The sequence below is a fragment of a genome, unplaced genomic scaffold, assembly GCF_019419815.1.
Source record: "Pyrus x bretschneideri cultivar Hongxiangsu unplaced genomic scaffold, Pyrus_bretschneideri_v1 Contig6, whole genome shotgun sequence".
Classification (NCBI taxonomy): domain Eukaryota; kingdom Viridiplantae; phylum Streptophyta; class Magnoliopsida; order Rosales; family Rosaceae; genus Pyrus; species Pyrus x bretschneideri.
Genome location: NW_025999798.1, coordinates 7,913,371 through 7,940,830, shown reverse-complemented (window position 1 = coordinate 7,940,830; position 27,460 = coordinate 7,913,371). Strand labels below are relative to the sequence as shown.

Here is a 27,460-nt window from a genome sequence, read left to right as displayed (position 1 = left end):
ATATGTATCTTTTCAATCTATGAAAGAACAAGTCTGGACTCCATTGAAGAAGTGGACCATTGAGCTTCTTTTTTTCTTCTTCTTTTTTTTTTTTTGTTAAAATTTTATCACGGTATCAGCAGAGTTCGAAAGAGGAAAAAAGAGAAGACATGAGTCAGAAATGTGCAACAAAAGTAATATGTTTCGTTACCAGCTTGAAGAAAAAGAAGTTATATAGCAACACCAGGAGGACACATGGCTCATCCTCAATTAGAACCTCAAGTATGAACAAAGAGAGAAGAAATTAAGGAAAACCTCTCTCATGTCAAGAAGAAAAGAAGAGAACAACTCCCTTATGTGAAAAGAAAAATCAAGGGCAACAAGGGCAGTGAAGGAAACGATAGAAGTGTATGCGTTCATCCCATGTTTGCACCTTCAACTTATGAAGAATATTGACTTTCAAAGATTGTTTTGTATTTTTCATTATGACTTCATTACAATTGTACAACAATATATAAGGAGACTGACTCTCCTTGATTTAAGCCATAACATGCGGCTTAGGGAAGATAAACAACAGCTCCTTGAATTAAGGAGTTGCCAACTTAGATTAGACTCCTACACAAATTGTTACTGATCACAAGAAAAGAGAACCGACTATTAACCCCTTAGAGAATGACAATACCCAGAAGAAACATACTTGCGTAGTTGCCCTAACCCTTATTGTCCAGTTTTACCGTAACCCATCTTAATATTTAGGAAACCCTAATAAACCACTGGACTACTTCCAATACTCCCCCTCAAGCTGGATCCAGAAGGTTTATGGATCCAAGCTTGGATAAAAGTCGTTGAAACTGATGTGAACGCAAGGGTTTTGTGAAGATGTCGGCCAGTTGATCGAAGCTTCTTGTATAATGGGTCTGAATCACCTGCGATTGTACTTGTTCCCGAACATAATGACAGTTACCTTCAATGTGTTTCGTCCTTTCGTGAAACATTGGGTTTGATGCTATATGCATGGCTACCTGATTGTCACAAAATAAGGACATAGGGAAAGTTGTAAACACACCTAGGTCACACAGAAGACCTTTTAGCCATATCAGCTCACACGCAGTTGAGGCCATTGCACGATACTCAGCTTCGGCGCTTGCTCTTGCGATGACAGTTTGCTTTTTACTCTTCCAGGTGACCAAGTTTCCATCGACAAAGGTACAGTAACCAGTTGTGGACTTACAATCGATTGTGTTTCCTACCCAATCGGCATCGCAATACCCCATGATTTGTGTGTTCTCATTCTTCATGATGATGCCACGACCCACAGACCCTTTTAAGTAGCGTAAGATCCTTTTAACAAGGTTCAAATGATTGATTGTGGGAGAGTGCATGAATTGGCTTACGATACTCATTAAATATATGATGTCAGGTATGGTGATTGTTAGGTAAATTAACTTACCAACAAGTCTCTAATAATAGCTTACATTGGTAAGTGGCGTGCCCTCCAAGCTAGGTTTGATCTTGCTATCAAGAGGAGTAATGGCAGGTTTAGCATCGCTCATGTTAGCTTCCTTGAGCAAATCCATGACATACTTTCTCTAAGCCAAGGAAATACTTGAATACCCCTAGGTCTTTAATTGCAAACCTTTGTCTGAGTGACTGTTTGAGTTTGAAGATCTTTTCAGCATTATCACCTGTAATTATTAAGTCATCAACATAGATCAACACAACCAATTTGCCCACAGCTCCAGTGCGAACAAATAATGATGAATCGGCATTGCTCCTTTTGAAACCAACACTAGTGAGAACTGAGCTTAGCTTAGCATACCAAGCTCGAAGAGATTGTTTCAGTCCATAAATTGATTTGTGCAATTTGCACACTAAATCAGGCTCATTACTTTAAGGGTGCCCTGGTGGCAATTTCATATAGACTTCCTCTTCGAGATCACCATGCAAGAATGCATTCTTCACGTCCATTTGGTACATGGACCATCCCTTATTGACAGCCATGAACAATAGAACCCTAACTGAGTTCATTTTTACAACAGGTGCAAATGTTTCTTTGTAATCGACCTCGAATGTTTGAGTGAAACCCCAAGCCACCAACCTTGCTTTATGCCTTTCAATTGACCCATCTGAATTGAATTTGATCTTATAAATCCATTTACAACCCACTACCCTTTTTCCTTTTGGAAGTTTGGTGATACTCCAGGTTTTGTGTTGGTCTAAAGCTTGAAGTCTTTCTCGCATTGCTTTTTTCCACATATCTTTGTTGTTAGCCTCATGGAAATTCTGAGGCTCACTGTAACTTGAAATGGTGCTTAAGAATGCAGTATAAGAGTGAGTCACCTTTTGGTACGACACACAACTGGAGATTGGATGCTTGGGTTTGTAGGTGACGAAGTCCTGAAACCTTGTGGGAGGTTGTCTATCACGCATTGGATTGCGTTATGGGGCTGTGAGGGTTGTCTCACACTCATTCCTGTCTTAAGCCACACTGTGAAGATCATCTTGATGGTCACCATTGTACCATCAGAGTGAGTGCCTTCATTGCTACTTTTAGTGAGTGATGCATCAATGTTGACATGGCTGGGACCTCTATTTGTTGAAGCATCAAATTCGATTCTTGGTAGAGGAAACAAATCAAAGATACACTCCATTTGACTTATGGTTTCAAGTGACTTGCCGTAAAAAGGGTTAGTCTCATGAAATCGAACATCTTTAGACACAATCAATCTCCTCAGTTGGCGATTATAGCACTTATATCCCTTTTGTGTAGATGAATAACCAAGAAAAATGCATTTAACAGCTCTAGAGTCCAATTTATCTCAGTGATGAGGTTGCATATGTACAAAACAAATACAGCCAAAAACTCTAAGGTGTGAAAGATCAATTTTCCTTCCTTTTATGACCTCTAGGGGAGATTTAAACTCCACGACTCGGCTAGGAAGTCTATTGATGATATATGCAATTGCCATGACTCCTTGGGACCAAAATCTCTTTGGTACATTCATTTGTAGCATTAGTGCTCTAGTTTTTTCAAGTAAGTCACGATTTTTCCTTTTGGCTATGCCATTTTGTTGAGGTGTGCCAACACAACTTGTTTGATGCATGATGCCATGATTGCTCAAATATTGTGTCATGATATGGGATGTGTATTCGGTGCCATTGTCAGACCTTAAGGTTTGAATTTGAGAAGAGAAATGGTTTTTAACAAGATTATGGAAATCCTTAAATACTTCCATAACTTCATTCTTAGACTTTAAAAGGTACAACCATGTGACTCTAGAGAAATCATCAACAAAAATTACGAAATACTTATAGCCATCAAAAGATTCACCAGTTGGTCCTCATACATTTGAATGAACAAGTTCAAAACTCTTACTAGCCCTGGATAAGGAAGAGTTAAAGGGTAATCTAGTGGCCTTAGATAAGTGACAGGTTTCACATGAAATTACATCCTTCCCTAAGTTTGGAAATAAAGTTGATAAAATGGGTGGAGAAGGATGAGCTAAACGTTGATGCCACAATAAGTTATCTTGGATAGAGTTGGACTTGGCTTGAAACCCTTTGGGATTGCTCTTTGATATGTAATAGAGACCATCTAGATAAAACCCTTCACCAATCGTCTTCTTGGTGGCACAATCTTGAAAAATGACATTGTGAGGAGAGAATATGGCTAAACAATTCAAGGTATTGGTGATTTTTCCCACAGATAGAAGTTGGAATGGAAAGGATGGAACATATAAGGCAACCGACTCAATTTCATCGGACATTAAGTTGATTTTTCCCTTTCCTAAAACCTTTGCATTCTCACCATTTGCAATTGAAACTTGAGAAAGTTTTGATAATTTTTCAAACTTATGAAACTTAGACACATGGTTGGTCATATGGTCTATGACACCCAAATCTACAACCCAAAAATCATGCAATATATTTACATTAAGGGCTTCTTGTGGTATGTGTTCCGTGTCTGCCAAGAAACCCTCAAACTTGCCTAGCAAAGCCATCGAGTTTCCGTCTTCAACGCTATCTATTCGGCCACTTCCAGCCCCTTATTTCTTGCTCTAAAGATACGATGCAAACTCATTTATGAGTGCAGCTAGATTTGCTGTGAAGTTCTTGAATGTGTCAGACCCATTGAAGGTGGAAGCAGACGCATGGTTAGCTCGATGTGTAGTACGGTTCAACCTCTGTAAACCCTTGTTGTCCTTCATGAAATCAGGCTTTAATTCTGGATGCAAAATCCAGCATGTCTCCTTAACATAACCAGTGTAGTTGCAATGTTAGCATTTCAAATTTGGATGCTTCCCTTTGTACTTCCTCTCGTTGGTTAGATAGGCCCTTGCTTCAGTTACATTAGCCTTTGTACCAATGTTCATGACCTTCCTCCTTACTTCTTCACGTTGAATTGTTGCACATACATTGGTAAAGGAAGGAAGTTCAGTGTTCATGAGTATGTGGCTTCGTAGGTCTTCATATTCTGCGTCGAGACTGGACAAGAGCTGAAATATCTTGTCTTCTTCTACCCTCTTTTGTAGCAAAGCCGCATCGGTTATATGAGGACGATATATTTCCAACGCATTCCACATGCTCTTCATGCTACCTAGAAGTTGTACAAAGGGCTTATCTTCTTGTTGTAGGTTGGAGATGTCATTTTTTAATTGGAAAACGCATGCAGCATTGTCCTGATTGCCATACATTTCCTTGACAGTCTCCCATAGCTGGTGTGATGATTCAGAGTAACTGAATATTTCAACTAGTTTACGTTCCATGGAATTCAGGAGCCACGACATAACCAGCTGATCCTTGCTAAGCCAGGATTCATAAGTTGGTGAGGAAGCATCAGGAACTTCGATGCTTCCATTTATGAATCCCAACTTGGACCTTCCACCTAGGCCAAGAAATACTGCTCTTGACCAAGGCAAATAATTAAACTCATTCAACAAGATTGAACTTAATCTTTGATTTGGGTTGACATCCACCTCAGGCAAATTCACGAAGGAAAGAACCAGTGAACTTTCAGCTTCAAACCCAAAAGGATTATCTTCAGCCATTTTAGAGGTTGAACACGCTCGAATAGTAGTAAAGCAGAAGCAGGTTAATTTTCCTGCTTTTATACCATATTGACTTTCAAAGATTGTTTTGTATTTTTCATTATGACTTCATTACAATTGTACAACAATATATAAGGAGATTGACTCTCCTTGATTTAAGCCATAACATGCGGCTTAGGGAAGATAAACAACAGCTCCTTGAATTAAGGAGTTCACAACTTAGATTAGACTCCTACATAAATTGTTACTGATCACAAGAAAAGAGAACCGACTATTAACCCCTTAGAGAATGACAATACCCAAAAGAAACATACTTGAGTAGTTGCCCTAACCCTTATTGTCCAGTTTTACTGTAACCCATCTTAATATTCAGGAAACCCTAATAAACCATTGGACTACTTCCAATAAAGAAGAAGAGGAGAAGAAAATAAAAAAGGAAGGAAAAAAGTTGTTAAAGGCATTGCTAAAGAGCGAATTTCACAATCTAATGAAGATCAACAACCAATACAAAAAATGTTTTTGCCAACGAAATTAATTGTCTTAATCACTAGGAAACGGCAAACAACGACTAAACTTACTTCGTTTGAGGAACTCCAAGCCACAAGTCTTTAGGGTTGTCGTTAGATGTTCTAAAAAAAAGGCGCTATTAATACCCTCTAGGTTTTTTTCTTTTCCTCCCAAAGATTCCCTATTAGCCTTTGAAGTCTGAACGCACTAGTCTACCAAATCCCTTTGCTGTCTCAGTCGAATTGTCATCTCCGTGGCTCTTCAGCGCGAGTTCTTCCACCATCTTCACCGTTCTTCTCTCCGTCAGAGTTCCTCCACCATGTCACTCCCTCATGTCCCTCTATGCTCTGTCTTCCTTGCAGTTGGCGCTGCACCAGTAAAGTTTTCCTTTCATTTCTGTGCAGTTTTCAGTCTCCACTGGGTCTCTACACCTTCTCCGATTACAGGTGGATTTTGATTTGGAGGACCCTTAATTTTGGTTCTTGAACCAATTCAACGAATTTGAACATTTAATTAGCTAATACACATGCTTACTGATTCTTTGAGTTTGGTTGAGGGATGAGATCTTTCCTTGAATGACACTATTTCGGTGTTTGGTTTAATATTAATCTTAGTCTGTGTTTGCTGCTGGCAAGTTAATTAAGTGGAAAAAGTACTTCCTGAGCTATTATCTTGAGTTCAATTTTATGCAGACCTTCCACCTATTTTCTGGTAAGCTTGTCTTTGCGCCTTGTGAATGTGAATGCTTTCCCGTTTCATAGGATATTATCATCACTTGGATGCTGCCTCTTAAATTGCCTTTATATTTTGTTTTTTGAATCTCTAGGTTAAATTGCCATGAGAATGTAATGTAACTTGTCCTGGCTAATCCTTATTCATGGATATTGATTTATATTGTAGTTTTATGGAGGGAGCAACCAGACTTGGGTTTGGGTATGTTTTCCATATTAGTCCAAATCATATCTTGTTGACATTAGGTTGGGTATGTTTCCCTTAAGGTTATGTTAAGGAGATCAAATTTTTTAAACCATATTTACAAATCAAATGACATGGTTGTTGATGATTAGATTGAAGTGTTTATTGTAAGGGTGAACTAGACTTAAGATTAATACATTAGCCAAGACACAGAAGGATTAACTAACTAAATCACAACCGTTGCGTCAAGTATGTTCTATATATACAAATACTAAAGTATTCTCAACAATACATACCTGCAAACTGCTAACGAAGTCTTTCCCATGTGTGCTGTTAGAAGACAGCAGATGGTGCTGTTGCATGTGTGGCGCGCAGTCGCTGTATTTTAAATTGTAAAGTTTGCATGTTGTAGTGTAACAAAGCCTTCTCGTAAGGCCTAAGATATGAAATTGATTTGAAAAGCTGCAGTGTTTCTAAGTTTAACATAGACATGTTCATGGATGAAGAAGCCATGGACAAATCTACACACAACCTTCTCCTCTCTGCAAAACTCAATGCTCTTCAAGTTATAAATAATTGGAACAATAAGAGCATATTTTTGTGAGAGCAAGGGCTTGTGGTTTTATACTACAAAACTTGGATTGCCCTTTAACAATCCTACAAGGAATACAAGACTGCATTCCTTGTATCAGTGTGAGTCCTATAAACGAGCAAAAACAAGAGTCCTCAATATACCAATATGATTGGATTAACTCTTGTCAACATGATTTAGACTTCTTTATAATATCAATTATCCCAAGACTTGTAAGAATCATATTCATACTCTTACATTCTCCTATTTGAGTATGATTCATCATAACAGATAATCATCTCAAATTATTATAAAGGTGATCACATAAGTCTTTCAACAACACACTAGTACATAGACACAAACCAAAACAATGAATTTATAATTGCCTCTGCAACACAAAATACAGATTTAACTTACAAATCACAATGTCCAGTTCATGTTCATAGCAATGTATCTAAGCCCAAGACGTCTACTCCCACTCATATAGCCCAAAATTGATATAAAAAATACCAAACATTCTTGACAGTAGGCTGTCAACTTAAAATTATTCATAATTGTATGAATAGCACAGTTGTGATCCAATCAACATCTTTATCACATTCATAGTAGTTATCACCAAATCTTTTGGATAACATAAGCTTAACCTCACATACAACTTACCTATGCATTTTAAAGTATTGAATTTAAGAATCTTTTCTGTTACATCGCAAAATTAACTCAAAAGTCACAACATACTTAATTTGCACTTTGTAATTATGTGAACCAATTTGCTCCCACTTATCTAGGCCATACTTAACACAACCAAGTTAAAAATCATTCCAATACAATGAATGACTAATCAGAATCCATATGGAAACCAAATTCGTTTCCTTTTGAATGCTAATCCAACATAATAGGATCATTCTCATTACTTAAACAAATTAAGTAACACAAATAATTCAACCAATTACTTCAATAAAACCATAAACTGGTTTTCAAGCATCCAAATGAATTATAATGGCCGGCCTAAATAGCCTTATGCTTACATTCAAACATATGATTCTCTCACATAAGCATAAGTATAATGTCCTGCACAACCAATAAAGAAACTGAAGATATGAACCAATTGGTTCCCGATTCCTCCCCAAGTGCATAATCTTAGTTTAGTCATATACACCTAAACCATTATGCAAACAATCTATGTATCAAAAGACAATCACAATCCATTCGGAAAAACTTCACTCAAATAAATCCAAAATCACTAGTTTCAACAACGATCAAAATCAGAATAGCAAGCATAATATTTTTGCATTCAATTTGATCCTGACTAGTTCAATATCTAGTTCAATATCCATCGAGCAAGATCAACCAAATCTTGATAATGTCTGGATATCACAACAATATGTCTTGATTGAAACAAGATAATCAAGACCACTATTTCTTTTGGAGACCTTAAAGTTCATCTTCCTCCCTATTTGTGATTTCAACCAAAACATAATAGCGAAAGCATGTGTTATAAATGAAATCACAAATATACATTTACAATAAGCATGCATCTTAAACTCCATGATTTTCACAATACAATAAGCACATGCTTTCTTATGAATTCAAAAATTAAATCAATATGCATTCGGCAAGGTCAATTTGTATTGTACAAAAATATAGACAACTGCTCACAGAAGCTAATTTGTTTATCATCCCTGTATATGGATGACACAAGCTAATTCTCAAAATTTATAGCTTGACCTATATAATCATACAAGTAAATTTTTAAGGCTAAGATCAATGTATATTGCCACCAAATCTAATTTGGTTCAACTAATGAAAATAAGATCATTACAAAATAAAACCTAAATTACACCAATGTATGCAGATCCACCATATATGCACAATAATGATTCTACCTAAAACATATTTCACATATATATGTTCAATTAGCAAGAAATTCCCTACATGATACTCGAACCAAAACTGATGCACTTAGTTTATGTATCATAAATAGAAATAATGCCATCCAAATTCCATTAGTTTAATATTTAGAACCACTTAGTCATTGAGCATATATACTTGCCAAAATTCATTCAGACAATATCAATTTATGGAGTACATGTGCAGTCAAAATGATTCCATCCCCAATTGAGATTCATCATATATGTCCCAGCACCAAACAAACAAAAGAGAAAATAGGTGCTGTATATGAACAAGTTTTATCCTTCACTAAGACCAATTTAATCATAACCATAGACTCTTTACTAAAAATAAAAGAGTATATATAGACAAAATGCTACACAATTTTTTAAATTTTTAAATTTTTTTTATATGCAGCAAAAGATGATTTCAAACATCTTATACATAAATCACAAGTTGGCATCTATATAAGGATTTTGAGTTTAATCATGCCTTCATAATATATATAAACAAGCATACTCAAAACAACAAAAACCCTATTTCATCATGCTCTAACTCATCACACTATAATCATGCATATAAAAGAACAATTAATCATGCATGAAATAGTGGATTGAATTACCCAAGTGCATCATTGGACCCATATTCATTGACCTAATCGAGATTTCTCGACCCCAAATCAACGAAACAAATTATCCATCAATGATCGAGACCCATCTGTGCTGATTGCCATCACTCCAGATTCCCATGGACCCCATATCATTGAGAGACAACAATAAACCAATGTCTCGCCTCCACTTCTTGTAATTACTTCCCTAGTCAGAGTAGGCACACTTGCAAGATTAAGTGAAATGACAGACAAGTTCAAAATTGAAATCTCAAAAGGAGAACCAAAAGTTCTTGATTTCAATCTACTTTCACTTAATACACACTGATATGAACCAACTTGATCATATATATAGATTTTTCATCATGAATGAAAAGCATATATGGATTAAACAACTCATCAGTGAAGAGACAACTCTCAATGCAGATACATATTTCAGTTTCAATTAAAATAGAAAACAATAAAACAATGAATGAGTCAATATCAATATGAAGAATCAGAAAGATAACACGATCTTCATTCCATGGTTTTTAACAACATAATTAGTTGATTAGAATACATCTTTATTCATATAAAGATTAAGAAACCACATTTACCTCAATTTGCTGACATCATAATGAACACAGCGAAAACAATAATTTTCAAAATTAGAACTATGATGTTTAAGATAAATGTGTTTTGCTGAATCACTTTATTGATCTCCAAAGAAGCAAGCAAGAATAAGATCACTCTTTCCCATATTGAAGAACACGAGTATCTTCCCTTTTGGATCAGAAATGGTGAATTTTTTTTTTAAATACAATAAATCGCTACTTTTACTTTGTCCTATAAAACCAATAAACAGACTTCTTCTTTAACTTAGTTCGCAATTAGTTTTGTTGATTGAAGAACCAATTTGCGATTGAACTTAATTGAAAAATCCATTGGCTCTCATACTACATGTAAGAGTAAACTAGATTTAAAAGATTAATACACTAGCCAAGAACACAAGGATTAACCAACTAAATCACAACCGTTGTGTCAAGTATGTTCTATATATACAAATACTGAAGTATTCTCAATAATACATACCTGCAGACTGCTAACGAAGTCTTTCCCATGTGTGCTGTCAGAAGATAACAGATGGTGTTGCTGCATGTGTGGCGTGCAGTCACTTGTATTTTAAATTGTAAAGTTTGTATGTGGTAGTGTATATAACAAAGCCTTCCCGTAAGGCTTGAGATGTGAAATTGATTTGAAAAGTTGCCGTGTTTCTAAGTTTAACACAGACATGTTCATGGATGAAGAAGCCAAGGACGAATCTACACACCTTCTTCTCTCTGCAAAACTCAATGCTCTCCAAGTTATAGGTAATTGAAACAATAAGAGTGTATTTTTGTGAGAGTAGGGGCTTGTGGTTTTATACTACAAGACATGAATTGCCCTATAACAATCCTACAAGGAATACAAGACTGCATTCCTTGTATTAGTATGAGTCCTATAAACGAGCAAACACAAGAATCCTCAATATACCAATATGATTGGATTAACTCTTGTCAACATGATTTAGACTTCTTTATAATATCAATTATCCCAAGACTTGTAAGAATCATATATACTCATACTCTTACATTTATTTCTTATTGGTGACATATCATTTAGTTTGTAAATTGAGTTTAAAAATTTAATCTCCCTAACATTATCATTTTCTTTATTAGAAAACATGAAAAGAGAAACCTAGCTACGTCAACCCAGGCTTGAAAATGATTCCTTTATTTCATATTCTCGAGTTTTGGAACGATTGCTTTCAGGGCCAACTCAAAAGCACCAAATTCTTGCTCCTGTGACAATGTGGAAGTTCATTGCAAATACTTGGCTTGATGTAAAGGTACTACCATCATAGTTTCTCGTTCTTCAACATAATTAATTTGTTGTTTTCATTTTTTATAGGGTAATGTTAAATTTAATCATATTTTTCTACCATATTTGTACTATCTTTCTAATAGAGTTAGACCACATAACTTGGGTCTCATCTCTATTAGAAAGATAGTACAAATATGGTATGAAAAATGTGATAAGATTAGCATTTTTTTTGGTAAGAATACCTATACAAAGCATTGTAAATGAGGAACTTATGGCAAGTCGATTAGTTTCATGATCTAGAAAATAATTTGGGTGGAGAAATGCTAAAAGGATTATCTAAATAGTGAAGCTCTCTATAGACTTTCTGCAATTTCATATTTTTAGCATAGTGATTTATAATGTTGGCATAATGTAAAACTGTAAGGTGATAGAAAGTTTTTAGAGAGTCACTTTTGAGAGAATTCCCTTAGTATTTGTCATTTGGGATTGAGACAAATTTTTCATTCAATTGATTGTTGTGCATATATTTCAGGTTTCGTAAAGCGATGTATCATGCTCGTGCTCCATTTCAAATGACTCTAAAGTGATGTGTCATGCTGCATTTCAAATGGAAAGAGACTCTCAAGATCCTTTAGGTCATTAACACTTTGTAAACTTTGTTATGTCTTGGCATACATATCAGTTTCTTATGTATGAAATTCAACTTTGTTTCATTTGTCAATTAAATGATCTAATTTTTTTTTTGTTTCAATCATGGATATTTTTTTTTTTAGATCCCCGAAATTTTCCCGGCGAATTTAATTTCGTCCGGTAAATTTCCTTTAGCAACAAATCTATTTGTCAAGACCTAGATGACAAAATTGAACTGTCGCACGTGATGGCTGACATGCCCAACCCTGATGTTCTCCCAAACATCAGGGTAGGCATGTGCTGGCTAACACCCGAAGGTGACGAAGCCATATTAGGATGCATGAGAACTAGAAAGAAATAAGACTTATAAATTTAAATATAATTAATATGCAAATGAGGAACGTATTTAGAGCATACAACTAATCTAGAACACTAAAAAGAAATAATATAAAGTTGAATGAACAAAGGAGTGGGTCCCACACCGAGAGGACTCGAAGATGCCGATGCGAGAGTAGCTTGACACCGGGATTATGCGCCTCAATTCTAAGTCATGATGGGGTGCAAAACAAACTTGAGTGGACCAAGTTGATATGTATAGGGATAGGATCAAGGGACAAACATGTTGACAAATATTTTTACACTCTTTTTAAGCCTTTAGATCACATGACATCCAAGAGCTCTTATTTATTCATTAAATGATATGAATGCTTATATAGATTTTAACTAACATTAAAGAAAAAATAAAATGAAAAACCATAAAATCTGAAAGGAATTAAAAATAAAATTAAATGGGAAGAAACCCTACGAGCGTGCAAAGAGAAAGAAGTAGAACTCCATCACTTGAAGCTTTGTCGTAATTTGTAATTTGGTTTTTTGTTACTCCTTCAGATTTGTCTATATATACTAACTTGCATCGGGATAGACTATAGATGTTTCCAGACGCCAGGCCAAAGTACGGGATTCTGCAGGTAATGTTGATATTATCATGAAACTAGAAGCTGCTGAAGCCAAGCTTCAGGAGCTGCAGTCTAGCGTTGCAATATTGGGAAAGGAAGCTGGTGCAGCTATGGCTGCTGTTGAAGGTCAACAACAAAGATTGACTCTTCAGCGGCTTCTTGCGATGGTAAAGGATTGCCATCCCCTTTTTATTTAAGTATTAAGACCTTGGCCTGTTCTAGTTACAAGACTGAAAAGGAAGATGCCAGAGGTTGCAGACCCATCGGCAAAGAGAAGATGCAATGGAGTTCTACTCCTTTCTTGTTTGCACGCTCATAGGGTTTCTTCTCATTTAATTTAATTTTTAATTCCTTTCAGATTTTATGGCTTTTCATTTTATTTGCACGCTCATGGGGTTTCTTCCTAGTTAATTTTATTTTTAATTCATTTCAGATTTTATGACTTTTCATTTTATTTTTTCTTTAATGTTAGTCAAAATCCACATAAGCATCCATGTCATTTAATGAATAATAAGAGCCATTGGATGTCATGTGATCTAAAGGCTTAAAAAGAGTGTAAAAATATTTGTCAAAATGTTTGTCCATTGATCCTATCCCATATATATATATATATAAAATACTGAAACAGTTATCAACATACTATCCCCCAAAGTTTTATGAAAACTCATAGCATAATAGGTGATAAATTTGCCGAAAACCCTAGCACAGACGTTGAATATAATCTTTCCAACGTAAATACATATATCTCAAAAGCATCTTCATAGAATAGTGACCATTAGATAATCACAAAACGTTGAATATAATCTTTCCAACATAAATACATATATCTCACAAGCATCTTCATAGCATATAGTCATCCATCATAAATACTACAAAGAACATAAGTTCGATAAAGTATGGTATTCCAAAATATTCTCAGCAAAGCATGATAATCATAAAGTGTAAATCTAATTTACTCATAAAACGTTTCATGAAACGTAACCATTAAATCATGCTTTTCATGTATGCATTTCTACTATTAAAATATACATTTTGGAAGGGGTCCACTCACAAATACTTCATCGTTGAAGAGCCACGCAAACTAGCGAAGATGGAAAAGCCACAAATAATTGCCCCTAAGCACATAAAGGGTCCAATTAATAAAATTCTATTAAAACGATTGAATTTGGGAACAAAAACTCTATTAAAAGTCAACAAAAGTCAACGTTAACGGTCAAAGTCAATGGTCAGCGTTGACTAAGTCAATCATCAGATCGGGTCAATGGGTCCGGCCGAGGGTTAGTGGACCAGTTCTATGGCCCAAAGGCCTAAGGTCTAATAAGGTTTTAGGTTTGAGGTTATTAGGCCGGAGGCCCAAGTTGGATGGCCCAAGGGCCTGTCTCTCTCTGGGTTTGGGTTCAACAAGCCTGAGTTGGATAGCCCGACCTAGGTTAAAAGGGTTATGGGTTGGGATTTCAATGGGTTTGGGCTCGGATGCAACGGCTTGAAGACCCAATTCTATACGACCCTAAGGGCTTGGTTCCGAAAGGGTTTGGTGGACTAAGGGTTTAAACATGGGTTGGGCTTGAAGGCCCACCCAAAAGCTCTAGGCTTAATGGGCTTGAGCTCCGGGTGTGGGTCGAAGACCCATTTCTCTTCGGGAATGAAGGTCGAAGCCTCCCGAGCTCTAGTCAACGACGATCGACCAAACTAACCTATGATCTAATACCCAAAATAAAGGTAGAGATGAGAGGGAGTGTTTGTTACCTGAGATTCGTCGTGAAATGGCCAGAGGTGGCCGGACTTGAGCTCACACACCCACGGCTCACTAGACCTGGGTTTGGTGTCCTTTGGGTGCCCTGGAGCTTCACGGAGGTGATGGAGAGAGAGAGAGAGAGAGAGAGAGAGAGAGAGAGAGAGAAATAGGAGGTCCTAGGTTTAAGGGTTGGTGTTTGTGGGGTGTGGGTTCGAAGGTTGGTGTCCGTGTGTGTCGATCGGGGGGAGGGAGAGAGTTTGTCCAAGAGAGGGAGAAAGTGAAGGGGTGAACTTGGGGAAGGTGAGGGAGAGAGAGGTGTTGCGCCTGGGGGACCAAAATTCAGGGGTGGGCCCCTTGGCACACCCATTAGGACCCAAAAACAAAACCAACAATAAAAAATCCCACCCAAAGTGAAATTACGAAGTTACCCTTTTTTGATTTGTCAAAACCAGGACGGGTTGTTACAACGACAAAGCTTTTCGTTGACAAAAGCCTACTCTAATGACTAAATACTCGCAATCTAAATCCTTAGGGAGGTACTTTTCGCACAAATCTCGCAATGTAATTTTTTGTCACTGTATATACACCCTGACAAATTTTGAGCATAGCCAACCAAAATAGTTTGTCGGCGAATTGTTTTTTATTTTTTTTTCTTTTTTTTTTTTTTGAGAAATGCTATGGAGACTCTCTATGGACTCTCTCTCATCTCATGTTTATGACATAAAGTTTTATAATGTTGACACAAAAATTAATATTAAACTGTAAAGTGGTAGAGAGTCTATGGAGAGTTCTACTTGGAGATAGTCTCCTTAACATTTCTCCTTTTTTTTTTCCTTTTTTTTTTTGGTAGCAAATTAGACAATAAGAGAGAGTGTTAAATTAATGTCCTAGTTGTTATAAAAAATTAAGGGTAATGCTAGGAGACCAAATTTCAAAACTAAATTTTGTAAACCAAATGATGTACATATTGACAATTGAATTATTACTTAAATGTTGGTTAACATGCTTATTTTCTATTGATGACACATTATTTCGTTTAAAAATTTGATCTCCCTAACATTATCCAAAATTTAATATGTAATATTTGGTTAATATGTTGGGTACTCACCAGTGGGCAACAGTATCCCAATGTAAACGAAAGTTAGGACTCACAATGAGAAAGTTAACCTCTGAGTTCTTAAGCATGCATCGATGTAGGAGAATAATAGATCTCCTCCAATGTAGAAGTGGTTGGGACTTCCCAAAATGGAGCCGATCATTGAGTCAAGAGAGAGCTCCAATATATGTACAAAAGAAGGGTGCTGATGCACAATGCGCAACCTTGTTTATTGGTGAAAAGAGAGAGGAGTTGTACCTCCAATATCAATATCATTTCATTTAACAGAGGGGAATTCTTGGGTGAGACTAACTCGAGTTAGTTTTTCAGGCGCATATTTTCTTCTTCTCATTCTTGTCAAACTCCAACAGTACATTCGATCTAGCCGGTGTGGCATGGTTACACCCACTACTGTTTTATTTATTTTCTTATTTTGGACTCGGTGGACATTTTTATAATTTCAAGTTGGAAGAAGAAATTTTGTAGTGCTCTATTATGATGAGTACTGGGTGTTTGGAAGAGTTGTTTGGCCCATGGGCAGAGGAGTACTGTGTACGAGTGACACTGGTTGTAGAGAGATTTTATAATGTGTTCGGAATACATGGCAATACGTCATATGTCATTATGCATATTGTATGTACTCGTGTTACGGGTACACTAAAATATTCTCGTGATTGTAGGGTCAAGGATTAGGGGTTTGAAGGATTTAAGGTATACTCATATTATATTATCCTTATAAATATCAAGGAATATCCTTAATATTATCAAGGAATATCCTTAATCAAGAATGCAAACTAATCAATGGTATAATTAACAACTTATGCAAAAGCCTTGACAGTACGTTAGCAAAGTATATACGCTATAATTAATTTAATTTTTGATTTTTCGATTACAATGCTATAATTGATTTAATACATATAAGAATAGTACAATTTTTTTTGTCTTTATTTAAAAATATAAGATTAATCTCTAACGGCTCTATATATCTACACTTACGGCATCATGCCAGCGACATAGGGCACACCGCTAGGCTGAATCCATCTATCACCGAACACGAACCTCCCAGCGGTGAAGTCCGCGGCGTGCTGAGCGGTAAGCTCCTTAATTCCACGCCATGTCGCCCTCTTGGTCTGGTCGGCACCGAGTCCCCTGTTGCCAAACTCACCGAACCAGCAAGATTGGTGATTGTTTGATCCAATCCATTCCATCCACCCTTCTGGAGCGATCACGTCATCGATCTGGGACTGCATGACGATTGCTCTTGCGTAGTTCTTCCATGGCCTGCCCAAGTATGCCTTGTTCAGGTCCTTCTCGTAGCCTGGTTCGCCAGAGATGGTGCAGTTTTGGAGGATGATACCCGTGGGAGAACGTCTGTCCAGTCTACCGTGGGCAGTCACCATGCAGGCCTGGTTCTCGAGTGGCTTCCTGACGATCATCTTGCAGTTTTGGAACACAGCGGCAGCATCACCAAAGATGAAGTCGATGGTTCCACTGATGGTGCAGTCGCGGTAGAATTGCCTGTGAGTTTGGGTGTATAGGGTGTCTTGGTACCCATCCATCTTGCAGTTGTAGAAGATGGACAAGTCTGACTGTACACGTAGAGCCACGGCTTGGTGTCCGACAGCTCCGGCTGTGTTCTCAAATCCAATGTCCTTGGCAATGAAGTAGTCTCCCACAACACCTACATATATAACGTACATACCAACCAGACTCTGAATCTAAACTATTGATAAAAGTAGAATCATGTTTGAATGACCTCGTACAAAATATGGCAATATAGCATGCACGTCAGGTTGAATGTCTTAATTTATAGTTTGATAATAACACTATGTCTGATTAGAGAGGAAAAAAATTGACTTACCGACTGTGGCAGTCTGCATTGTCTTGGTACCCTCTGCAAAGTTCTTTCTACCGGTAATAATGGTCTTAGTGGGGCCATCTCCTATAAGCATGACATTGGTCATGTGCTTATCAAACAGGACATGCTCCTCATACACTCCCTCCTTAACATAAATTACAAAGACCTTCACTGCGTTGTCCTTGGGGATATCCTTCAAGGCTTCGTTGACAGTCGTGTACTTACCACCCCCTTTTTTGGCCACCACCACATCGGGTTTCAGCGTCTGAGGAGTGGCGGTAGCGAGGTCGAGCCTTCGATTATCAATCCAAGCAGGGATGACCTTAGCCTTCTGGAACTTCTTCGCACCAGTTCCAGCTGTAGCCTCAAGGAGTCTGCGGCCGGATTTGACATTAAGAGCCCCGAACATCGTGGAAACTTGGTCGACCATGGCGAGGCCGTTGTTGGTGAGCTCCTGCGATGTCTTCAAGAACTCCCTCATCTTCTCACCGGCATCACCAGTGGTATTCTCGAACCCATCCAAGCAAGTCTGCTCGTATGTCATGGCAGCGCTGAGCCACACTTTGAGATCCTCCACGTAAAGATCGAGCTTGCTCATGTCGAAGGCCCCAATCCTGTCAAACGAGTCACCTAAGTCATCGATGGCGTACTCCAGGAGCTCCTTGCAGTTTTGGAGTGCATCTCCGGTGCTTGGGTCCTTAGCCAAATCCTTCAACGTGGTGGACTTCTCGATGACGCCGCGGAGCATGTCCATGGTGACTTGGAACCCTACTTTGATCAACTCTTTGGGATCGGTGACGTTACCGGCCGCGCCTGACAGGCTTTCCTCGCATGTCTTCTTATAGTCGGTGGGCTGGCAAATGGCCTGGATCGCCTTTGTGGACGTGGAGGTGTGGCCGTCGGATGACCCTCCGCCGCGGCGTGATACTGTGACCCCAACAGTTACAGCAACTACCATTGCCACCAGAATCAGGGCAGAGGCGCCGATGATGGCGAACTTTTTCTTCTTGTTAGATCCATCTGCTCCGCCCATGTTTGAATTAATATATATAAATAACTAAAAATCTAACTAATATTTTTTTTATTTTTTTTTATATGTAGATTCTGGTGGCGAAAAAGAAACAAGGAAGATTTCTTTTTCAGGTGAGTTGCTGTAGAGCTGTTGGGGTCACTTATTGGGGCACTGAATAATACTACTTTTTGTGTCCCCTGCTTTCCAAAGTGTGGAGTCATGAGGTATTTATAAGGGTAGTAGCTCTGAATGACGGTTGCTTCTGTTAGGAAATGTGAGGTGGAGAGATCATTGGTCTCAAAGGTCGTTCATTTTCTTTTTTATTTTCAAATTTGGGGCGTACAAATGATTGGTAATGCTTAACAATGACTCCTTCAAAAGTGGATTACCAATTGATACATGGCTAAAAAAAGCTAACTTTTGTTCAAAAAAACAAATGTTTGGTAAATAGATTTTTTTTTTTTTTCATTTTTCCGTGCGAGCTCCATCACCGGGTTTAAAACTAGATATGCAAACGGGTTGGTTTTATTGGGTTTAGATTGGTTTTAACCCAACTCGTTTAGCTAATGGGTCACCCAAACTCAACCCGTTAAGCTAACGGGTCGTCTAAATTCAGCCTGTTAGATTTAACAGGTCACCCTTTTAACCTGTTAACAAACGTTAACATTTTTTTTATTTTTTTTATTTTATATTCTTTTGCAAAAGTAACTCAAACACAATTCGTACGACAATTTCCCACTTTTCTGCATATTGTTTCTAAGTAACAGATTAACGGGTAGAAGTTAGAAGTTAGAACGTAACACTGGTTTGAGAATATTTTGCATATGAATCAATCACATCTTGTAGAAATTATTTAGCAGCGGTTCAATGATGCTTCTCTTTGAACCTTGGGGATCACACTTGCTAAACCATCGAGCTCATATCCCTTGGACCAAGGAGGTGCATGTCATAATAAATTATAATGATCAGACTAAACGTCAACTGCTGCTAACCATATTGTTGATTGCGGTTTCCACCCCTCATGTTTGAGCCCCGTCTTGCTGCAGAGCCAAGATAGGGACCAGTTGAGCACCTACTCCATAACCTATTGGAATCCCACATCGGTGGGTGCAAAAGAAAATAATGGATTTAAATATAATTATCTCATTTTAATTAATATCGAGACCTTTTATAATAAAATCTCACACATGACAGATTGGACAGGTAATAAAGTTGGGAATAATATCGGTGTTGTTAGAGTGGGGTCCTCCGGGTCCGTCGATCTAAAAAAATTCCAACATGGTATCAGAGCCAAGGTTCGGGCCCATGCAAGCCAACGATCTTGTCACCAAGAAGGAAACAAGCCATGACTCTTAACATAGAGCCAGCCTTTGAGTTCCATAGAAAACAAGTTTGCACTCTTAACATAGAGCCGACCTCTGAGTTTCAATTGCCGATGTGTGGATCTCCACATGTGAAGGTTACACGTGACGGGGAGTGTTGGAATCCCACATCGGTGGGTGCAAAAGAAAATAATGGATTTAAATATGATTACCTCACTCTAACTAATATCGAGGCATTTTATGATAAAAGCTCACACTTGACAAATTGGGCATGTGATAAAGTTGGGGATATTATCGGTGTTTTTAGAGTGGGCCCCCAACAGGCTCGCTGATCCAAAAATCCAACATAACCACTCTCTTCATCCCTGTGAATGTACATAATAAAAAATTTCCATTCTCTCCTCTCACATTCTCTATTTTGTCTTTCCCTCTCTATAAAAAATTAATATAAGAGAGGGGAGAGAATCCTACTCTATAAAAAAACCTCCAAACATCAAATAACTCATAAATTTCAATTTTTATATAATTGAAAAGGAAATATGATATAAATGGATGAAAATGAAAAATGGGAGTTCTACCGACTTGAGAATGGCATGGATGCTTTCTCTTGATGTTCAACAGGTGCTTCCTGGCCATCGGTCGAACTGTGATGCTTTAGCTGCTGGGAGAACACGACTGTGGAACTGTGTGGTACAAAACCACGAAGGATGAGAATGATGGTTGGGGGTCCTGAGCTAGGTTTTTGTAGAACTGCACGAATGTTGTAGTTTGCTCGGAGAAGGATGGGAGGAGAACGGATTTGAGAAGGAAATAGGGATTAGTTTTTCTTTAATGAAATTACATAAACACCGTCATCCATTAATAGCCCGACCTATTAAGCTTCCACCCAAATATTGATTTTACCGGGTCGGGTTGGGTCGGGTTTACTAGTTGGGTCCAAAATGCCACCTCTATCTAAAATTGTTTTTAATTATACTATCTCTCAATTGAATTGAGTTTTGGTTATTTGATGATGGTTTTTATTTTGAAGTTCTTTTGGTTGTTATTTGTAGGGGTGTTAAGTTAATGAGTCATACAATAAAGCTTTGTGGGAGAGTAATTGGGCATAGATTGAGCCAAGAAACACAGGTCTCAGATCAATTTGGGTTTATGTCAGGGCGCTCGACTATGAATGCAATCTATCTCTTAGAGAGATCGATGGAGTGATTTAGAGATATGCAAAAGGACTTTCGCGTTGTTGTTCTAGATTTGGAAAAAACAGATGGTAGGGTCCTAAAAGATATCCTTTAGCGGATTCTAGAGAAGAAATGAGTATGATGTGAGTAACATATACACATGCAATAAATGACATGTATGATGGAGCAAGGATTGCGATAAGAACTCAAAAAGGACAAACTGAAAGCTTTCTCATAACCATAGGATTACACCAAGGCTCACCTTTAATATTTCCCTTTTGCGTTGGTAATAGATGAGTTAACGAGACGTATTCAAGATGATATTCCTTGGTATATACTTTTCACAGATGATATAGTGTTGATAGACGAGACGTAAGAGGGAGTAAATGCGAAACTTAATCTTTGATGGAAAGTATTGGAATCTAAAGGTTTTCACCTAAGTAGGTCACTATATGGAGTGCAAGTTCAGTAGAATGGGGGTCCAAATGAGATAGGGTTGAGGATTGGAGACTAGAAAGTATTAAAAAGTGAACACTTTCGTTATCATGTATCTATCTTGCAAATTAAAAAAAAAAAAAAGGAATTGGATTTAGATCTCAACCATAAAATACAAGCTTGATGGATGAAGTGGAAGAGTGCATTATGTATGTTGTACGATCATCGCATGCCACTAAGCTCAAGGAGAAATTTTATAAGACGATAATAAGACTAGAAATGCTTTATAACACGAAATGTTGGGCGGTCTAATATCAAAGCGTACAAAAAATGAGTGTAGCAGAGATTAAAATGTTGCGTTGGATGTGTAGACACAAGGGAAATGACAAGATTAAGAACGAGGATATCTGAGGTCAATTAGGAATGGCTGCAATTGAGGATAAGATGAGAGAAAATCAGTTAAAGTGGTTTGGACACAAGCAACCAAGACCTACATGTGGTATAGTTACAAAATGCGATTATGAGACAGAGACTCAACGCAAAAGGGTTAGAGGAAGACCTAGGAGGACTTAGACAAAGACTTCAAGAAAATATACAGAGTACTTGGAGCTCATGAAAGACTTGGAGCAAAACCGAGCGCGGTGACGTTTTAGGATTCATACGGCCGATCTCACTTAGTGAAATAAAATTTGTTGTTGATTTGGTTGTTATTTAATGATATATTGTAAAAGTGATGAAGATTTTTGTTGATTGACAATGAGTGTGTTTTAAAGTTTGCTTGAATTGTTGCTGTAGGTTTCGCTTTATGACATCAATACTTGTCCAAAAATAATTTTTTTGCTTTCTTTTTTGGAAGACTACGTGAAAGAGGGTCTCATATACTTGTCACAGGATCTCCATAAAATAGAAAAAGGCCATATCCATCCCCTTTGTTAAAAAAAAAAGATTTCATGACTCAGATTCGTATGTGAAGACAAACGAATTGGAATGAGATTAAAAGGTGTTCCACAAAATCACAAGACGATATACTCTATGATGTAAATTTGTCTTTTGTTTTATATATGAAAAATTGGTCTTGTAAGATTTTCATATGAAAAAATTGGCGTCCCAAGCTTTTCACATGGGAATTACACGGGCATCATGCCAGGAACATATGGAACCCCACTGGGCTTTATCCACTTATCACCCTCAAACACCCTAGCAGGGGTGAAAGCCGCAGCTTGATCAGGAGTGAGCCTCTTGACAGTTGACCATTTGACCCTTTGGGTCACGTCCGACCCGGGACCCGTGTTTCCGTACTCACCAAAGAAGCAGTTTTGGTGGTATTCTTCACCAGTCCATTCTGTCCACCCTTCAGGTGCAATGGCTTCGTCAATCGATGACTGCATCACAACTACCCTTGCAAAGTTCTTCCATGGCCTCCCCAAGTATGCCTTGTTCTTATCCTTGACAGCCATGTAATCTGGCTCACCGGTGATGGTGCAGTTTTGGAGGAAAATGCCGGTGATCTCGTTGTGGTCGGTCCTGCCTTGTGCTGTCACCATGCAAGCCTGTGTTTCCCCTGGCTTTCTCACCACCATCTTGCAGTTTTGGAACAAAGCCACCCCATCACCGAAGATGAAGTCTACTGTACCAGTGATGGTGCAGTCGCGGTAGAATTGGCGGTAGGTTTGGGTGTAGAGGGTGTCTTGGTATGCGTCCATGTGGCAGTTGAAGAAGATGGAGAAGTCGGATTGCACACGCAGTGCCACAGCTTGGTGCTTTACGTGTCCTGCTGTGTTCTCGAACCCAATTCCCTTGGCAACGAAATAGTTTCCAAGTGCGGCTGCACGAACGAAGTGTAGACGAGGGTGAGAAAATGAGGTAGAGTTAGAACGCATAGTTAATCGTAATTCAACCCCATCCAGTAACCAATATAAACTGACCACTAGGGTTACTAATATGTTCGTAATTTTATCCCACCTCTGTGACGTGTTAATGGCTATTGCCAGATTTTTTTTGTAGTGTAACATCCGTTAATAATTTGGTGAATGAATATGTTAAGTGTTACGTACCAAAGGTTGCGGTCTTCATGGTTGTGACACCATCCGCGTGGCTCTTGCTTCCGCTGATCCTGGTCATGGTTGGACCGTCACCAATCATCACAACATTGGTCATTTGCTTGTCAACGATGACAGTCTCTTCGTACACTCCCTTCTTAATATAAATCACAAAGGCCTCCTTGCTCTTCTGTGGGACCTCCTTCAAGGCCTCGTTGATGGTCTTGTACTTGCCAGTCCCATCCTTAGCCACAACCACGTTGGGCTTCAAGCTCTCCGGAGTGGCAGTTAAGAGATCCAGATCGCGATCACTCATCCACCCTGGCACTGGCTTATAATTCCTATTTCTCTGCCCACCTTTTGACGAGGACATGAGGCGACGGTGAGAGTTCAATTTAGGAGAACCGACGAGACGAGAGATTTCCGAGACCATGGCAAGTCCATTGCTGGTGAGTTCTTGCGCTGTCTTCAAAAAGCCCTTCATTTTCTCGCCGGCCTCGCCCTTGGTGTCTTTAAACGCGTCAAGGCAGGTTGCCTGGTGATTGACGGCGGCGCTAAGCCACACCTTGAGATCTGCAAGGTAGTCATCGATCTTGCTAGCATCGAATGGCCCCATCTTATCAACCGCGCCGAGGAGATCTTCAACTGCGGTTTCCAACAATTCCTTGCACACGCCGAGAGCCTGGCTGGTCATTGGATCCTTGGCATGCTCTTTCAAGGTGTTCGAATTCTTGATCACCTCGTTAACTTTGTCCGCCGCCACCTTGAACCCGGCCTTGATCAGGTCCTTTGGGTCGGTGGTGTCACCTGCCTCCTTTTCGAGGCTGCTTTGGCAGGTTTCTTTGTAGGTGGTGGGCTGGCATATGGTCTCGATGGCCTTTTTCTTCGCACCAACCTTGGCAGGCTTCTTGTTGCCCTTTTTGGCCATTTTGACACCCACCGTCACCGCCACTATCATCGCCACCAGAAGTACAACCAATACGGCGATGATGGCTATCTTCTTCTTCTTTGCTTCACTAGCTGCCATCTTGAGTGATTTAAATTAAAGTAATACCAAAAAAAAAAAAAAAAAAAAACAGTGCTAGAAACGCCCGTATGATCGAGAAAGAAAAAAAATTAATTGAAGAAGAAAGGTCTTTCTTTTTTTATAATTATTTTTTCTTTTTCTAGTGAGCTACAGAGCGCTGTCGGGGCTTTTCTTGTTCGAGGGAAGGGTTATCGGTGCCCCTGTGGCTCTGGTTTTGTTTGGAATGGTAGGATGGTGGTGGAATTTATAGGGAACCCTAAACCATAAATATCTGAGTGTCAGTTAATTCTGTTAAAAATGGTAAGGTAGGAGATTACTCGATCTCTGAATCCAGACAACATAGATGCATGGTCGTCAATCATGCTTCCAAGTATGGATATTGTCCAAAATAGGGCACACTTAATAACACTTGGTAATGGCTAATTAGCGCCTAATTATATTGTCCGAGTATGTTATCCACTTTTTCTCTGGTTAATGATAATATTGAACTCTTTATCTCCTTTAATCGTGGACTGCCATAGAGCTACAAAAATTTACATTTGGCTAGCTAGTTACAGACAAGAATGGGATATGTAATTGGATAACATTAACATGCATGTGTACGCGCTTTCTTCAGATATTTGAGATTTTGATTAGCTTGCATAACTAAGTTTAGCAGATACCCTAGATTCTTGATATACGTATAATTTATTTGCCAAAGATGGGTAGCGACCTGAAATTAGAGTTGTTTATTGTAAATTTGTTTGTCTTTTTATCAAATTGAAGTACATTAAAAGATCTTCTAACAAGACATCTAATGAAATCAAGGTTAAACTTAATAGATTAATTGTCTGATATGTTGCTATTGTTGGAATTTATGGGAACTGCTAAAAAAAATGCTATAAATAAACTTTGTTAACCATAAGATGAGACGGATTCCTTTTTCCTCTTAGTGTACAGAATGATAATCGCCAATGATACAAAATAAGAAAAAAAAAATGAAAAAAGTCGATGTTCTATCATAAAACCAATAGACAATGTGAAAAGTAGCCCAATGTGGGATTCATTTTATGTGAAAACTTAACCTCATCCGATCTCTAGAGCTCTCCAATTCTGACGTGATTAGATGTGCAGAGCAGGTTACGCAAATAGTATCAAGCTGCCAGCATGCATATAAACTTAAGCTGTATTGTCCAACTGCAGGATTACCGAAAGAGCTCTACAACTACCCAAACCTCACCAGTCACCAAGGTATCATTGAGGAATTGTCATCTCGAGGGCGACCAATGAAATACTAGAGAAGCTGCCAAGCCTTACAACTTAAGGCTTAATAACACTTTCAAGGAGAACACAGAAGTACTGGCTTTCTCTGGAGGAGGGTTTCCTCGTCTCAAAGTTCTTTCCTTTGTTAATACGAGCACGATAACAGAGTGGAGGGTGGAGGAATGCGCCCTCCGTAGTCTCCAGCAATTGCACATTTCAATATTCCCAAAATTGAAGGCACGTCCAGATGGGCTGAGACATTTTACCACCCTTAGGGGATTAACCATTGCATGCATGCCAAGTAGTCTTTAGTAAGATTCAGGAACGAGGAGAGGATTTCTATAAATTCCAACATGTACCTTCCCTGATCATCGTACGACCGAGCACTGGCGAAAACAATTTATTTGTTTGTCCTGTTACTTTTTATTCAGCATTTGGTGGTTCTCTTGCTTGCTATCCCACTCTGCCTTCTCAAAGCTTTACTCACAGAGGAGGACAAGAGCTCAGTGGAGATTATCTAGTTTTCTTTGTTCACAAATTAATATAGTTCTTCTAAATTATAATACAGAATGAATGGTTCCACTCCTGATTGTACCGAAGCCCCTTAAGATAAAAATCGAACACCTACCATGTTGTCTATGCGGTAAGATGGGGACAATGTGGGTTTAATTAGTAGTGAAATGCCGACTCTCATTTTGAAATCTTGACACTATAATCATCACCTGAAATTTGAAATGATAATTATGAAGATGGTGAAAAATACGAATATCACTTGGTCTGGGAGAAAGGAAAATGGAATAGATATGTACTCCAAATAAATCTTTACGAAAGGGAAATGCAAACAAAACGTGTAGTTTCACAATTGATTTATGAGCTCTTGATGAAGCAATTTTATGCATCACTTGGGCCAAAATGGATAGCCAACTGGAACCTGGTTTTTTGTTGTACTTTGTCCCACATCGACCCCAATAAAAACAAAGGGATAATTCATTAACCTTGTTATGTGGGTTCAAGTCCGCCGAGCTAAGTAGCGTTAGCTTGTGACTCAAGTGAGGGCATTAGATTGGTGGAACAATGGCTCGACTCACTTGGTAGGGCTGGCCATGTGCATATTGCTGGCTTGCCCGTTTCAAGTTGGGAGTTGGGTCATGTGACTTGGGCGAAGGCTCGAGTCATTTGACCCCTATAGTGGAGGGCACTGCGTAAGGCTGGCTTCACAGAGCAACGAGAACCTCCCGCTCTCAACGGTGGAAGGATAACAAGCTGGTGCACTGTCAGCCCATCAATGCCTGGTGGGTTGAGATCAATTGAACCACCAAATTTTTTTTCTTTTCTGATCTGTGTAATAATCATCATATTTTTCTTCCATATTTGTTCCCCTACAAGATAGTAAAAACAAAGGCTTCAATCACTACGTTTTGGGATCAAACCAATAATATCGTTTCAAGTTGGGAGTTGGGTCATGTGACTTGGGCGAAGGCTCGAGTCATTTGACCCCTATAGTGGAGGGCACCGCGTAAGGCTGGCTTCACAGAGCAACGAGAACCTCCCGCTCTCAACGGTGGAAGGATAACAAG

At 38.5% G+C, this 27,460-nt stretch overlaps 2 protein-coding genes across 2 annotated transcripts; both read right to left on the bottom strand.

The window, feature by feature from the left end:
- Positions 1 to 16,615: 16,615 nt before the first annotated feature.
- On the bottom strand, positions 16,616 to 19,528 carry LOC125471631 (probable pectinesterase/pectinesterase inhibitor 21). The gene is made up of 2 exons (XM_048572298.1): positions 17,635 to 19,528; positions 16,616 to 17,454 (listed from the first exon to the last, which is right to left on the bottom strand). The coding sequence occupies exons 1-2, from the start codon at positions 18,662 to 18,664 to the stop codon at positions 16,766 to 16,768; spliced, it is 1,719 nt and encodes a 572-aa protein (XP_048428255.1). The 5' UTR covers positions 18,665 to 19,528; the 3' UTR covers positions 16,616 to 16,765.
- A 3,020-nt stretch (positions 19,529 to 22,548) lies between these two features.
- Positions 22,549 to 25,025, bottom strand: LOC125471648 (putative pectinesterase/pectinesterase inhibitor 28). The gene is made up of 2 exons (XM_048572332.1): positions 23,630 to 25,025; positions 22,549 to 23,400 (listed from the first exon to the last, which is right to left on the bottom strand). Exons 1-2 carry the CDS (start codon positions 24,639 to 24,641, stop codon positions 22,703 to 22,705), a joined length of 1,710 nt encoding a protein of 569 aa, XP_048428289.1. The 5' UTR covers positions 24,642 to 25,025; the 3' UTR covers positions 22,549 to 22,702.
- Between the last annotated feature and the right edge of the window lie 2,435 nt (positions 25,026 to 27,460).